At 38.5% G+C, this 16,164-nt stretch overlaps 2 protein-coding genes across 2 annotated transcripts in view; both read right to left on the bottom strand.

The window, feature by feature from the left end:
- Positions 1-14,890, bottom strand: part of LOC130912141 (mitochondrial import receptor subunit TOM70-like) — a 38,293-nt gene extending 23,403 nt beyond the window's left edge. The window contains exon 1 of the mRNA XM_057830007.1: positions 14,672-14,890. Within this exon, the coding sequence (XP_057685990.1) occupies positions 14,672-14,857 (186 nt within the window). The 5' untranslated portion in view covers positions 14,858-14,890. The remainder of the gene's footprint in view (positions 1-14,671) is intronic.
- On the bottom strand, positions 854-9,242 carry LOC130912140 (uncharacterized). The gene is made up of 4 exons (XM_057830006.1): positions 6,265-9,242; positions 5,453-6,025; positions 5,182-5,369; positions 854-4,968 (listed from the first exon to the last, which is right to left on the bottom strand). Exons 1-4 carry the CDS (start codon positions 6,613-6,615, stop codon positions 4,251-4,253), a joined length of 1,830 nt encoding a protein of 609 aa, XP_057685989.1. The 5' UTR covers positions 6,616-9,242; the 3' UTR covers positions 854-4,250.
- Positions 14,891-16,164: the final 1,274 nt, after the last annotated feature.

The following is a 16,164-nucleotide window of genomic DNA, read 5'->3' as shown; positions in this document are numbered from 1 at the left end:
ATGGCCACAGCTATTTTTCTGTATGTGATTGCTTTATTCTGTTATTACTGCCATTTAAGATGCACCATGATATCGGTTACCCATAATTATCATCCGATAATGGCAATTGTGATGTCACACAGGTAATCCAGATTTTTTTTTAAAATCAACTGATGATGCAATGCGATAGTTATATACTTGATTTAGCCTCCAAATGTGCGAAATCGACAAAGTTTTGTGCGATTCTACACCGCGTGGCCTCAACCCGTCCTCCCTCTGGAGCCCGTTGCATGAGTGACGTCACACGAATGGCTTGATATCATGTCGGCTCCGTCACAAGTGTGCGTTTCCTTTTACGTGGGTGAAACAAATTACGCTCTCGCCATCTGCAAAACACGTACTAGAGAAGTTCCGCTAGGCGGAGAGAAAACATCCTCATTTAACACCACCAACCTAATTTGCCATCTAAAGCTGCATCACAAAGATTTGTGGAACAAATATGAGGCTGCCGCTAGCACGAAACCTAAAGCTAATAGTAAACAAACAGAAAAGCTATCGGAGACACTTTTGACACGCCAGGATCAGTAGGAGGATAGCATCTGGGGACCTACTACTTTTCGGATGCGTGTTTTCCTGCCTTATATGACCACCATTCTTCGTGAAAAACATGCCGATCACATCAGATTTACCACGGACAAGGGATGTCAGTCAAGTAAGCATGCTTATCAGGACGGCACAGTGGTTAGATGATTATTTCAACATGCACCAAACCACACTCACAACAGCAGTAGTGCACTCAGAACACTGCAACTTTATAACGTTTTAATCAGATTATTTTTCTTAAATCTAGTCAAATAATATTTTTCACCCTTGTTTTGAGTGGTAAAGAGTAGTTAACAGATGATGAATGCGCCAGATTATTTCACTAAGTAAATATGAGTATTTGTTTATTTAGTCCATACATCTAAAACCTGGTCATTTTTTACCTAAATCAAGAAAAATCTGATTTCAAATAATGTTTTGAACCATATTTTCTTGAATAAAAAACATTTTTAATAAACAAGTTTTTTTTTAGGATTAAATGGTAACTCTGATAGAAAGACATGTAGTTCTTAATAGATAAATGTTCACGTGAGTTACTACCCTTTAAGTATAATTTATTGCTTAAAAGAAGACTGTTCATCTTATTTTCAGCTAGCCATTTTTCATATTTCAAGAAATCTGACAAATTTACTTGAAGCGCTGGCAGATAATTTTACTTATTTCCAATAAATTTACACTGAAAACAAGGGAATTTAACTAGTTTTAAGTAGGTGTGTTTGAGCGGTGTATGATATAATTGTTAGGAATGGCTTACTTTTAAAGGCATTTTTGTGCAACCTAGGTATTTACGCTCTAACGAACTGCCATCATTCTATCTTTAATGTTTTATTGGCATAGGAATAAGAGAGTATAGCTTCATGCGTGCATGTGTTGGGTTGGGGCGTGTAAATGAGAAAATACTCTGAAGAAACACCTGAAACCATGAAGTAAACTAAAAAACACTTGTTTTGAGTGATCATGTCACTGCAGCCATTAAAATTAAGTTGTCTGATACTCGGTCCTCTGTTTGAAGTGCACTGTTCAAGACCTCTTGCTGTAAGTCATTTGTGTTACAATGACATTTTTGCACAGTGGCCACTGGCCATAGATATATTTACAATGTTGTACATTGTTCAAGTCATACAAGGTGTTTTATATATTTATACTTGAATGCTTATGAATGAATGTTTTGCTTTATTTGGACAAGAGAAAACAAAAATAAACAAAATAAAACATTTTTAAAAATCTGACAAAACCAATTAAAACACTTGAGATAACAGCAACAATATTAAAGACAATAATAATAATAATAAATAGTATCAGAATGTATTCATTGTGTCCTTCATTGTCCATGATTAGTATCTGTGTCGGGCATCCCTGTCACTTGCTGGTACTAATCCATTACTTCTCGAATAGCAGCGATGCCGGAGGGAGCGCGTATGACCCCCGTGAAAAAGGCTTTGCTTATGTCGTGTAAAGTGTAAACATCCACGGCAGCATGTAGTGCAGTTGGGCACCTCCAGGCGGTGGGAGACAGTATGGTGTGGACAGCAACTATAGAGTCTACCCACGACCACGTGGTCGCTGTAGGGTTCCGCCCACTTGTCCGTCAAAACATAATGTTAACCTATTACGGCTACGTACATTTCTCCTATTTACGGCGTGTTTTTCTGCTCCTTAACATTAATAGTCAAAATGGTGAAGGCGTGTGTGGCTGTTGGTTGCACTAACAGAGAAGATGGAAGGAGAGACTTGAAATTTTACCGTATTCCGAGGGATCCAAATAGAAGAGCGAAATGGACGGCTGCGATTCGACGTGAAAATTGGACGCCAAAAAATCACCACAGACTATGTAGTAGTCATTTTATATCCGGTAAGATGCATTTAATATATATTTAGAGGGTTTTGGCCTGACAACCACAATTAAGATCATTGCTAGGCTAATCGCCGACAACATACGACGTAGTACGACATAGTTTCAAATTCAAGATGTTTGTGACTTCCCTATCTTCCACCATCGTTATTTTTTTAAATAATATTTAGCTGGTACCAAGTAAAAGAAACTGGCCTCGTCTACGGGGCTGACAAATAACCACAATTAAGATCATTGCTAGGCTAATCGCCGACAACATACGACGTAGTACGACATAGTTTCAAATTCAAGATGTTTGTGACTTCCCTTTCTTCCACCATCGTTATTTTTTGAATAATATTTAGCTGGTACCAAGTAAAAGAAACTGGCCTTGTCTACGGATCATCAGTTACTGTTAACATCTTCACTTTTACACAGTCTATGGCCACATTTATATTAATATTCTAAATCTTTATTTTGCAGGGGAAAAAAATGACAACCCACTGAGTCCAGACTATGTACCTTCAATATTTTCATTCATCAAATCCCCTGTCAAACGATCAAGGAAAAAGATGGCTGAGAACTTTGCAAGACGGCAAGAATTCAAGGCAAAAAGACTGGAACATATTAGTCGTAACAATGCAGTGGATGCATTGTTGGATCTTTCGAAAGAGTGTTGTCGAGAACACAGTGTGTGTCAGGATGTAGAGGTGGCTGTTGAAGCTGGCCCCAATGTCAATGCCCCTCTTGATATGGGGACCCAAACGAGTTGTACTATGGATGAAATGGCAACACTTGAGGAGGAATGCCAGAGGTTAAGGACTGAAAATCTTGAACTGAAAAGAAAGCTGAGTGAAAGTAGCTTTGATGAGTCTGGCTTTACTGACGAAAATTCTGCGAAGGTGACCAACTTCACTGGACTTCCCTGTCTGGCAGTGCTCATGGCGATATTTGAGCGGGTGAAACCACACATGACTGTAAGGAAAGTGTCAAAATTCCAGCAGTTTATCATGTGCCTACTGAAGATGAAGTTCTTCATTAACAATGACTTTCTGGCTTGTTTATTTAAGCTGAGCAGGTCAAGTGTTTCTCGGATTTTCCTGGAAAATATTGAACTTCTTTATAAGTACGCTGTACCTGCTCTTGTATTCTGGCCTGATAAGGATACTATTCGGCAATCTTTACCTGCATGTTTTTATGGAAAATTTAAGAATTGTACATCAATAATAGATTGTTTTGAATTGTTTATTGCCAGACCCAGTGACCTGCAAGCTCGCGCTCAAACCTACTCTCAGTACAAATCCCATAACACTATAAAATTCCTAATCAGTATTACACCTCAGGGGCATATATCTTTCATTTCAAAAGGGTGGGGGGGCAGAACATCAGATAAATATGTCACGGACCATTCAGGTTACCTGGATAAGCTCAAGAGAGGTGACGTTGTGCTTGCAGATCGTGGTTTTGATGTTGCCAATTCAATTGCCCTTCGACATGCAACATTACACATTCCTGCATTTACTAGAAGTAAATCTCAGCTGGATGCCAAGGATGTTTTAGAAACTAGAAAAATTGCTAATGTCAGGATACATGTAGAAAGAGTTATCGGAATGGTTCGACAAAAATTTTCTGTTCTAAATTCAGTAATTCCAATCACTATGATTCAATCAGCCAATAATGAAACGACATGTCTCGATAAAATTGTTGCAATTGCTTGTGCACTTTGCAATGCCTGCCCTCCCATTGTTCCGTCCGACTGATTTATATCTTTACTGTGGAAATTAAATTGATAAAAAAGATTAAACGATTTCTTACAATGGTACAGTATATGAGAATTTTATTTGTTTTTGTTTTTTTTGTTTGTACATTTTGTTCTCTTCAGCAATGTCTTACAATACTGACAAAACCAGCCCTTTTTAGGCATATTTTTAAGACCGCAGCATTCCTTGTGGTAAACCTTAATCTTACAATCATCACTGCTGCAATTAATTATTGTCTTCTTGGTGTCACTTTTTTGGCAGTAACATATCTTGTTCTCTACATTTTCAACTGGCAAACACAATGTATTTTTATTGGAGAAGTACTTGCTAAGAAGTTCAGGTAGTATGCACATTTTGTAGAAAGTGGCAACCTTCTCCAATGCTTCGGCAAAGAACTTTGTGTCCAGGGTTATGCGCTGGATAAACATTTCTTTACCTGTCCACAAACACAGGTCACAGTAACTGCGGCCAGTCACAGCCAGCTGACACTGGATCTGGTACATGTATGTGTGGTCTGCTTTCAATCTGAAATGCCCATCAACAGACTCTATGCAGAAATTGTTATCTTGCACAGCACATTCGATTGTTGAATCATTGTGGCAGAAAGAACATTTTATCTCCAGGAGTCCTTCTCCGCAGCAGTCACACGTCACTAAGCCATCAGGTGAGGCACCTATGTAAGGAAACTCCTTATGGATGAAGAATCCACACTCTGTCACTTTCATTTGTATATGTTTTGGCTCGGTGATCATTTCATAGTCTTGCCTCACTTTCCATTCATGACTGCATCCATACCTACAATGATAAAATTGTATTAAAAATATTAGAAATAATACACTCATGTTTGTCACTGCTACATTTCAATGAAAACTGAAAATATGTATCAAATTTGGATATGAATATTGTGATAAGATAATCTAATGATCCTCCCCTGCAATAAATGAGAATGAATGCAAACCTGTGAAAAATGCATTTATTCTGAAGGGACTTTATGATTTTTGATCATACCTTGTAGCCTCTGTTGTGAATTTGAATGCATCAGGGTAGCATATCCTCTGAATCAGTGAGTTGGAGGGATTTTCTATCTTTGTCCGAGATGCAGCTTTAAAGTTACTAGCTGTAATACGGCCGGCCCGATACAGAAACCAGGATTTTGTGGTTGACTGTTCTCTAGTCATCTTTTCTATGGCACTGATCTGAAATGAAGACAACATTTTCACTGAACTGGTCACAGCTTAAAATATTATAACTCCACAATGACAGTGAAATTAAGCCTTACCTGAGAATCATCAATTTTCATGTTGGTCATAATTGTACTTGCTTCCGCTATAAGTTCATCCAATGACTTAGACACATGTGTCTCCATGAAGAGGGAGGACATTGGTTTCGGCAAGTCCAACTTAACCATCTTGGGGACAAACTCCTCACAGTAATCGGGTAAGACTGACAGCACCACTGGCTTGACACCAGAAGAGTGTAATTTTCGATAAAAGTCAGTATAATCCTCAGGGGGTGGCAGTACCTGTTTACCTGAGGTTACTGATTTAACTGACTTCCCAGCACATTTCCGCCTTTTTGCTGCTGGGCTTGTAAAGTCTATGTCTGATGATCTGGCATACTCGACATTTTTGTTTTGTGAAGGGGCTAGCCAGCTACAAGCAACTGAAGTTCTGGTAGTGTCATTTTTCATCTTTACAGCTGTTTCTACAGCAAACATTACAGCAGTGACATGTGAACATGTTTCACCCAAACCAGCCATGCAGGTGCAATGTCCACACAAGATTGTTCCTGAGGGCTGAGCAGCAAACCAGGGTGATAGAGGCGTCTCACTCAGACGTTGTGAATGAACTACCTGAAAATATAATAAGGGCATAATAAGAACGTTGTCATACAATTAATTAACAATTTCACTATGTAGGTCAAAAGCCCAAAAAATAAATTCAACTAGGGACAATCTGGAGTAGTACTATCGCTAAACCATATAAACATTAAAAGCCTTAACTCCATTGACAAACGACATGAAATACATTAGACTTGACAGTGGATGTTAGCAATAACAAAAGATTTTGAATTGAAAATTTCGTAACTCACCTTTCCAAGCACAAGATAGATTCCTGCCGAATTTTCGTGGACGAGTACCTGCTTCACCCAACCAGCAACGAAGTATTTATATGCTTCCAAGCTCTTGAAGTTTTTCATATTTTCGTGAGAATAGGCTGATTTAGTGTGGACGAGATAATTGTAAATATCTGCGTAGCAGATGTCAGGCAGACAGGGCGAAGACAGTGGGTCGAAAAACATCGATTTGGGCATTAAATATGGATCTGGCGACTGTATAGAGCGAAGCTTTTCCTCATAACGCCTTTTATGCAACAGATCCAGTGAGTTAGCGGCATCAGAAAGCACCGGGTCTTCCATGAAATGCATTTTAAACTGCGCCATCAATTGAAACCAATGCAAATACAGAGTCGTTTTGACGGACAAGTGGGCGGAACCCTACAGCGACCACGTGGTCGTGGGTAGACTCTATAGGGTTAACCTTGTCAAACTCCTTACAGCACTTTAGCGGTGACTGACGTCGGCAATATAAAAATTCAGCTGTCCTCAGGCCATTGTCATTGAAGTCTCTAACAAACAACTCGAGAGACATCGTGAAGACTTATTTAACAGTAAAGGAAAAGACAGTGAGATGGAGGTAAAGAAACAAACGAAAGACTCCCAAAAGCTAAAATGAGATACGATGAACCTTATCTGGTGTGCTCTCTGTGTCCTAAAATGTGAACAGCAGACAGCATGAGGCCAAATAAATCAAGACGTCACCTTCAGACATTACATCCCCAACACGCTGACAAGTAGCTGGAGTTTCTCCAGCGAAAACATGCAGAGTACATCCAACAATCATCTCGCTTTGTGGCCGCTACATCGGTGCACAGTTTTGCTGTGTGTCAAAATCACGTTAATATTCATTGAAAGTTAATTTATTTTGTTTTATCTTTTGTGAATGTGAAAAGGATACAATATTAAGTATATTTAATTTTTTTTTATAGGTATTAATCTTTTATAGTCTACGTGGTGTTGGGGGGTGCAAAGTATTTTTCTTTTCTAGGGGGGCTTTGTAAAAAAATAACTGAGAAGCACTGAACTAGTCAAACGCAACTATCAACTATTGCAGTTTTGCACGAATGACACACGGTTATCCTATTATGCAAGAGTTGTGCTACCAGTATGGAAAGAGCATGGCTATCAAGCATATCAAAGACATTTTCAAAATTTGAGTAAATTTAAAAGCTCGCACAGCTTCCCATATGTAACTCTAACTTGCCTTTCATCATACAAAACTTTGCGGAATATTGTCAGATTGCACAGTTGTCTATTTTTATATATATTTATTTCTTTTTACTTGCCACTGAAGTGAGGGAGTGACACAATTTCAAGTCTCTGTCTGTCCTTGCACATGTGGTAGAATTGCCAATAAAGCAAACTTTGAACTTTATTGTTGGAGAGGCTTGATTTGGACTGGTTCAATATGGTTTATGGTTCACTCGTCTCTGGGTGTCGGTTAGAACACAAAGAGTGGAGTTGGTCTTTGGCACTTTTAATGCATTGGCAACACCAAAGTCCATCCCTCCTCCCGCAGTATGGCCCCGTCCCTACTCTCCCCGGAGGAATGAATGAGTATGTAGGTGCCAGGGTGAAAGATATTTACAGTGCAAAGTAAGTGAGGAGTGCGCGAGTTAAGAGGCAGGCTCCCGCAGGCGTGGCCCCGTCCGCCAGAGCCACCGGCTGCAAGGCGGGAGAAGCGCCAGGGCCCTGATCAACCCCCGCCCCAAACAACCCCCACGAAACTTACTCAGACTTTGGTAAAAATCTATCCAAACATTTTAGCAAATCGTTTAGCTCAACAAATACACTGGATGGCAATATTTAGTTACAATATATACAAACTACGATGCTAAGAGCCATTATGAGGAGTCTTGAACGTTGTGAAGGCAGCACTCAAATGACCGTAAAGTTAAATGGACCCAGTAAACAGGGAACTACGGCGTCAGTTGAGGGACACAACGCGCTCATTGGCTTGAGCTCCAATTAATTTAAAAACTTGTTATTGACACATTGGGATGTATTTAAATCACTACCTTACATAGTTAAAGAGTGACACTGTAAAGTACGGCTTCGTGGCCACATGACGTCACCGCCGTGCGAACTCAACAACAATGGCGAGCAACTAGTTTAAAAGTTTAAAAACATTTATGAAAACGAAAACATTAAGAGGGGTTTTGATATCAAATCATTGTAACTCGCATAAACATTTATCTTTTAAGTACTACATGTCTTGCTACCCGAGGTACCCTTTAATCCTAAAGTAAACGTGTTTATCTCAAATGTTCTTTATTCAAAAATATTTGGTTCAAAACAGTATTTGAAAACAATTTTTTCTTGATTTAGGTGAAAAATGACCAGGTTTTAGACGTATGGACTAAATAAGAACAAATACTCATATTTACTTCAAGAAAGTGGAAAAATCTGGCACATTCATCATCCGTTAACTAGTCTTTACCACAACAAGGTGTAGAATATTATTTGACTAGATTAAGAAAAATAATCTGATTAAGATGTTATAAAGTTGCAGTGTTCTGAGTGCATTACTGCTCTTGTAAGTGTGGTTTAGTGCATGTTGAAATTATCATCTAACCACTGTGCTGTCATGATAAGCATGCTTACTTGACTGACATCACTTGTCCGTGATGAAACTGATGTGATCGGCATGTTTTCCACGAAGAATGGTGGTCACATAAGGTAGAAAAATACGCATCCGGAAAAGTGGCAGGACACCAGATTTTCTCGTCTGAGCGAGCCTGGCGGCGTCTGCCGCCTGTGGTCTTCTGTCCATTCAGCCCCTAAATGAGCACCCGTGCCAGGCCTCAGTCTGGCCTTGGTGCTTACGTTAGCTTTTCCTTTTGTTTACAATTGGCTTTAGCTTTTTTGCTGGTGTCAGCCTCCTAATTGTTCCACGAATCTTTGTGATGCATCTTTAAATATGGGGAGAGATTTGTCTCAAAAATATTCTCACAAATACATCCGCGATTCACACATATTTTTTGTAGATGCACAAATATATCCAAGATTTTCACATGTATTTTCGAGATCCACAAATATATTCGTGAGTTTCACATGTGCTTTTATAATCCACAAATATATCCGTGAGTTTTACGTGTGTTTTTTTATGTTGTGCGTGCACTCATCATGAATTATTGTTTGCAAACATTCGAATTGTATTTGTGAATCGGCGGCCGCGTGCATTTCTTTTTGAGACAAACATAACAAGAAACGTTCAAATTTTCACACACAAGCGCATTCGCGATTCACACGTGTTTTTCAAATTCACAAATACGTCCGCGATTCTCACAAATACATTAGTCATTTTCGCATGTGTTTTTTAGATCCACAAATACGTCCGCGTTTTCCACATGTAATTTTCAAATCCACAAATACATCCGCAAATTTCACGTGTTTTTTTTTAATGATGTGCGTGCAATTATCATGACTTGACATTTTTTAAGAATTCAATTTTGCTTGTGACTTGTTAGAGCTGTGTTTTTTAACAGCGAACACGCGCATTTATTTTTGAGACAAACGTCACTCGATGTCTGACCAAGATTTTCTCACACACAACAAGCCGACAATTTTCACATGTGTCTCAAAACACCTCCGTTTCCATCCGATAGGTGGCACTATAAAGCGCATAGACTATAAAGGTATGATTCCCAAACTTCAAGAACTATCAAGACGGTCCGTGTACCTTTTGGCCGTTTGTTTTTCCTTCTATATCTATATCCTTCAATATTTGTTTTCCTACGAGTTCGCTTTTAAGATGAGCCTTGACCCGGAAAAAGTTCTTCTTCAACCAGGCATCGTCTTCCGGGTCATGGCTTATTGAATTCTTTACAAAAACAAATCTTTATTCTTGGACAATTTGATGCAGAAGAAAATCATTTTTGTGTCACAACTTTTTAATTGCAACGGGCACCTGAAGTCTTACGCGGAGTTTTTATTATTATTTTCAGTTACCAGTTAGACCTCAGCAATATGCTATTGTTTATGATGCGATTCCTTCAGGATTCATTATGCTGTGCAGAAATGTAACCATGCCATTTCAAACTTTATCTCCTCCAAATATACTAAATTCAAGTGTGGGTAAATTATGTTAACTACATTACAAAAATTCGAATAGATACACTTGATCTCTATTTCAGAATGAGATTAGATCCACACCATATCTTAAGTCTTTTTGGAATCAATATGTTGGACATATCATTTGGTCTAAGCCTAAGGTATGGACTATCCCCAATATGTTTCTGTTGACAAGTAAGGTCAAAGAAGTTGCTTTCAAAATTATCCATAGATACTATCAAGCGGGATATTGAGACAAACTTTTATTTTTCTGTGGAAATCATCCAGAGACAGTTCAGCACCTTTTTTGTTCCTGCTCTTTTTCCAATAAGTTTTGGAAAGAACTTTGCAAGTTCATCATCAGGAACCTACATGTGGACTTCAAACTCAAATGGGAAAATGTCATTTTTTGTTTCTGTAAGAATCGCAAGAATGAGTGTTTTTATTAGTAATCTTCTCATTTTGCTATCGAAATTCTACCTCCACAAATTTATATTTGGCAAGATTTTTTAAAAATCTCACTTTCATAACGAGAGTGTGTGCTACATAAATCTGTTTTTTTTTTTTTTTTAAATCAAATAATTCACTTTCATAATGAGAGTGTGTGCTACATAAATCTTTTAAAAAAAAATAAAAAATCAAATAATTCACTTTCATAATTCACATTGTGTGCTACATAAATCTGTTTTTTCTTTAAATCTAACCTAAAAGCGGAAAAAACAATATGTGTGAAAAACTTTGTGAATAATTGATTAAAGCATTATTCATTGTTTGTTTTTTTTCTCTGATTTGTAATGTTTGAAATGTTTATGCCCTCTGCCATATTTGTGTTTGTTTTGTTTTGGTTTTGGTTTGTATTGTTGATTCTTCATCTTTCTGTTTTTTTTTTTTTTTTTTTTTTTTTTTGAAAGATGGATTAAGGCTCGTTTCCGTTATTGAATTAGCGGTTTTTAATTGGGAAACGGGAGATGATTCATTTCTCTCTTTTTTTTTTTTTTTTTTGTTAACACACATAAAAATTGGGCTTGTTTTCCAACATTAGAAGGAAAAACGAATGGCCAACTGTCCCAAAACACCTGTTTATCTGTTGCCCGGTGTTATGTCACCCGCTAGATGTCAGTATGTGATCTCTTTTGATGGGTACTTTTGACCTTTCTATGCGCTCAATACTGCCACCTATCGGGTGGAAACGGAGGTGTTTTGAGACACATGTGAAAATTGTCGGCTTGTTGTGTGTGAGAAAATCTTGGTCAGACATCGAGTGACGTTTGTCTCAAAAATAAATGCGCGTGTTCGCTGTTAAAAAACACAGCTCCGACAAGTCACAAGCAAAATTGAATACTTAAAAAATGTCAAGTCATGATAATTGCACGCACATCATTAAAAAAAAACACGTGAAATTTGCGGAAGTATTTGTGGATTTGAAAATTACATGTGGAAAACGGGGACGTATTTGTGGATCTGAAAAACACATGTGAAAATGACTAATGTATTTGTGAGAATCGCGGACGTATTTGTGAATTTGAAAAACACATGTGTGAATCGCGAATGCGCTTGTGTGTGAAAATTTGAACGTTTCTTGTTATGTTTGTCTCAAAAAGAAATGCACGCGGCCGCCGATTCACAAATACAATTCGAATGTTTGCAAACAATAATTCATGATGAGTGCACGCACAACATAAAAAAACACACGTAAAACCCACGAATATATTTGTGGATTACAAAAGCACATGTGAAACTCACGAATATACTTGTGGATCTCGAAAATACATGTGAAAATCTTGGATATATATGTGCATCTACAAAAAATATGTGTGAATCGCGGATGTATTTGTGAGAATATTTTTGAGACAAATCTCTCCCCATATTTAAATGTGATGCGCATCGTCATCTAGATTAACCGGTGTGTCAGTGCCGCCCCGCGTTCCGCTCCCACCTCTGACCAGGCCGGGACGCGAACCGCGCGCCACGTCGCTAACCACTGCGCCAATAAAGCTCGATCCAACGGCACAGCCGTCAGCGTCTCTACATGAAGGAATCGACAGGGAGGTTTCCACGCTCCACAACGGAACTGCGTGTACCCGTTACATAGAGACGCTAAACAAGCACATACCCTTTTTACTCAAATGTGCGCAGCGAATACAATGTAAACAACGCTCTCTCCGACGCATCAAGGCAAGGAGAAGCGGAAGCAACGAGCCGACATGACAGTAAAGGCAAGTAACGGTCGGACATATAGCGGCTCTAGATTATCACCACAACTTTATAGCATGAAGGGGAAATACTAACTTTCGTTCATGGACGCACACAAATTAACATTCCCTCGCACGCATCTAAACAGGTGCCCAGACTCTGCTCGAAATGCGCACCACGTGTGATATAGGACAAAAACAAGAAATAACTGACTGGTTGCCATGGGAACAAACGAACAACAGGAATCTTTCTAACCGTTAAAAATTATCAATTCAACTCAATTGTTTGTTAGAGCCCATTTTTAAGACAAAACGTTCGCAGCAAGGTTAGTTTCGTTATTAACCCTTGAGAGTCGAAGGACGCGCCGGCGCGTCCTCAGCGCACGTCGTCTTTGAAGCACCCTCGCGTTTTAATTACGTCACCCACATGCCGTTGGTTGGTCTCGTTTTAAAGTGCGGAAGTTGCGGTTTACTCTCGTTATTTGAAGTCAATCGACCACCTAAAACGTGAGATATTGTCATTTAAGTTTTATAGTTTTATTGTCCTCTCAAAAAACATTAAAACGCTGCATGGATCATTTGTTTATGTCTATAATTCCATCATTTCTTGTCCTTTTTCAAAACGGAAGCTCCATGAAAAAAATCACAAATCAAACGAACCCTTTCGAAGTCACAGTGGAAGCACAAAATGCGTTTTTTTTTTAAAAAAAAATATAACTGCCGTGCGAGGTTCCACCGAACGAGAGGCAGGAGTGTTCTGAAGCAGCGAGGGGGGAGCGACGGCCGTTTGAATCAAGCAAGCGAGCGAGCGACTTTGTGTGACTTTGAGGATGAACGGAAAACTAAATTTAGCGCAAGCAATTGTGCTTTTTGATCAACTTGAGGAAGAGGGTGGTCCAAATTCGTCATCATCGTCTTCTTCGGAAGAGTCCTCGAGTGAAGATAGTGACGGATTTGAACACGTGGGTGACGCCATCGACGAGCAGAGGTAAGCCAACTCGATTTTTTTTTTTTTTTTTTTTTTAATGCTGTAAAAGTTTCTTTTGATATTGCAAGACAAAGTTAATTTTGATGCAATATAAGTGCGTGTTTGTGTATGTAATAATAAAATGTGCATATCAGATCAAAGTATAATTTGTGGTCTTCTTTCTATATGAAGATTAGGGATGTAGCACATATTCAGCTACGGTATTCTTTCTATTGTCATACATATAGATTTCCATTATTATTTATTGCTGTATATATTTTTATTTGATACTTTATTATTTTCATAAATACTGACTTTTGTTTCATGTACATTTATAGTGAAAATGAAAGTAAAGTGAAATGAAAATGGAAGGGTGGAAAGAGGACCGACACTCCATGGAAGTGTGGGCTGTGATGTAGCCCTGTGTCTAATTCCAGGAGGAAACTGCTTTTCGGAGTGGCATGCCTGAAAAAATTTTAACTTGTTTATTGTAAATATTTTTGAAAATACTTTTTTCCCCAATGTTATATATATATTTTTTTCCCCACAATCAGTCTTCTCAATTTGTGTATATAAATGTGTGTTCAAGAAGCTTGATTGTGTGTACATAGTTTTCATCAGGTGATGGGCCGCAATACCTAAACTCATAAAGAGATGGCCTCTAAACACTTTTTGTGTTAGATGGTATATTTTTTCACTGTTCTTCACTGTTTGGTCTGCTGTATATAACCTGTTTTGACTAGAGCATGTATAAATGCAAAAAACGCCAATGGCTATACCTGTTGTTTATGCTGAATTGTCAAATAAAAGACTATTTATTCTAAATTTTTTTGGTTGAATGTTGATCCTAACATGTTGAATAAATATTACAAAGTTTCAAAACGGTTCGTTACGCATGTTTGGTTGTCAATTGGACATCAATATTAAAAATTTTGACAAAACGATTTTGGAATTTTTGGTCTTTTTGGGCCCAAAATTATGATTTATAATTGGTCAGTGAAGGAAACAACAGTTTGGACATGAAGTTCAAGGTGTCACAAAAAAAGGGACCAAACCAGGCCATCGTAAACAATTCTGTCTTTGAAATATAAAGGCAACTTCAAGGGCATGCAAAATCAGACAAAATAGGCCCAGACCTTAAAGGGTTAATGTGTAGCATTAGTCCTACCATCCGTTTCCATAGATATAAGCCTACCACCCCGAGCACTATGGGCGCGCCGATCAGCAGAGCGAGCTGCAAACGGGGGACGCCGGTGGCCGACTGAAGCTCGACTGGCTTGGAGGCATCCATGATGAGCAACCCTGGTGACAATAGAGTAATGACAAGCAGCACTGGGCCAGTTGTCTTTGTCATTACCCGAATGACAGTCCTCTTTATGCGTGCGCAGCGTACGTCATGAGGAACTCTGGGATATGAGATGATGGTATCGGTCTTTGTCAGTCACGTGCCCAAACTAGCGGACACGCCCCCATGCGCCATTTTGAGTGTATCACGGATGTAAACAAACCAGAACAGGAGTAGCTCCGACGCCACATTACTGCCTCCAACTTCATCGCTGGATATAAAAAAGTCCCTCGTTTACGGTATCAGCGCTTACATTTTAAAAACTATAAATCTCTCGAAGCTCACGGACATTTAACGAATGGCTCGGTGCAAGATCTTCGCATTTCGACCGCAGGACTGCGACAACACAGTCGCCACTCGTTGCTCCTCTCAGAAACATGATACAGCTCTTACTTGAACATCCTTGAACTTGAATTGTACCTTGAATATCATCTTAAACATCACATGACTAAAACAGGTGAAGGAACTGTCATAATGACATGCAAATTCATGTATATTGCACAATATATTGTTTCAGTGTTGACATTGCCATGCAAAGATGTGCAATTCTCTCAATGCAGGACTTATCATGTGAAGTGGGACAAATTTACTTGAACACGTTATTCTACAACTAGTGTTATTTTACTTCATATGCACGTTTTATTTTTCCTTGTATTGCTGTTTTCTGTTTAGCATTGTGCTGCTGCTGTGTTTTGATTGAGAATTTTAGTAAAAATTATAAATCCAAAAAAAGTAAACCTGTCAAACATCTCGTTTTGTTAGCATACATTGTATTTCCTATTCAGTGTTTATCTCCACAAAATTGTTTGAATGTAATTAGTAAAAAAATAAAATAAATAAATAAAAAAGTACTTTACATTTTCAAAACCAACACTAGTGTTTTACGTACCTAAGACAGGCAAGGAGTCAAGACTTCAAAATTGTCACTGACATACTTTATTAAACAGGTTTAAGTCATCTACAAACGTATAAAAAAAACGGCTTGTACAAACACTACGAAAAGAAAATAGTACTTTACTACTGTTGGGCAATGGCTTATCAGGGCACAGCAGAATGCGACCTTATCCAACATTGTGGCTTCTTCACCTTCACATGGAAGAATCATGTTTATGGGTATGGTTCCTGTTAAGATCTTATACTTCTGACAAACATTTCCGATGACCCTTTCAACATGGATTCTCAAATGTGCTGACAGCGGCCTTTTGTAAATGCTGGGAGTTTGACATCTGAACACTACATGCCCACACATTATTGTATGTCAAAACCTCTGTCAACCAAGACAATGTCCCCAGGTAACAAATTATCCCCCCCAAAAA

The sequence above is a fragment of the Corythoichthys intestinalis genome, chromosome 2 (genome assembly GCF_030265065.1).
Source record: "Corythoichthys intestinalis isolate RoL2023-P3 chromosome 2, ASM3026506v1, whole genome shotgun sequence".
Classification (NCBI taxonomy): domain Eukaryota; kingdom Metazoa; phylum Chordata; class Actinopteri; order Syngnathiformes; family Syngnathidae; genus Corythoichthys; species Corythoichthys intestinalis.
The sequence above is the reverse complement of the archived record's forward strand: the minus strand, read 5'-3'. Positions and strand labels throughout refer to the sequence as shown.

Bases quoted from the DNA above. Each gene is read 5' to 3' on its own strand.
- LOC130912140 (XM_057830006.1), bottom strand. From the start codon at position 6,615: ATGGCGCAGTTTAAAATGCATTTCATGGAAGACCCGGTGCTTTCTGAT. The intron at 5,370-5,452 runs GTAAGGCTTAAT...TCTTCATTTCAG, and splicing joins TGAAAATTGATGATTCTCAG to ATCAGTGCCATAGAAAAGAT. The intron at 4,969-5,181 runs GTATGATCAAAA...TTATCATTGTAG, and splicing joins TTCACAACAGAGGCTACAAG to GTATGGATGCAGTCATGAAT.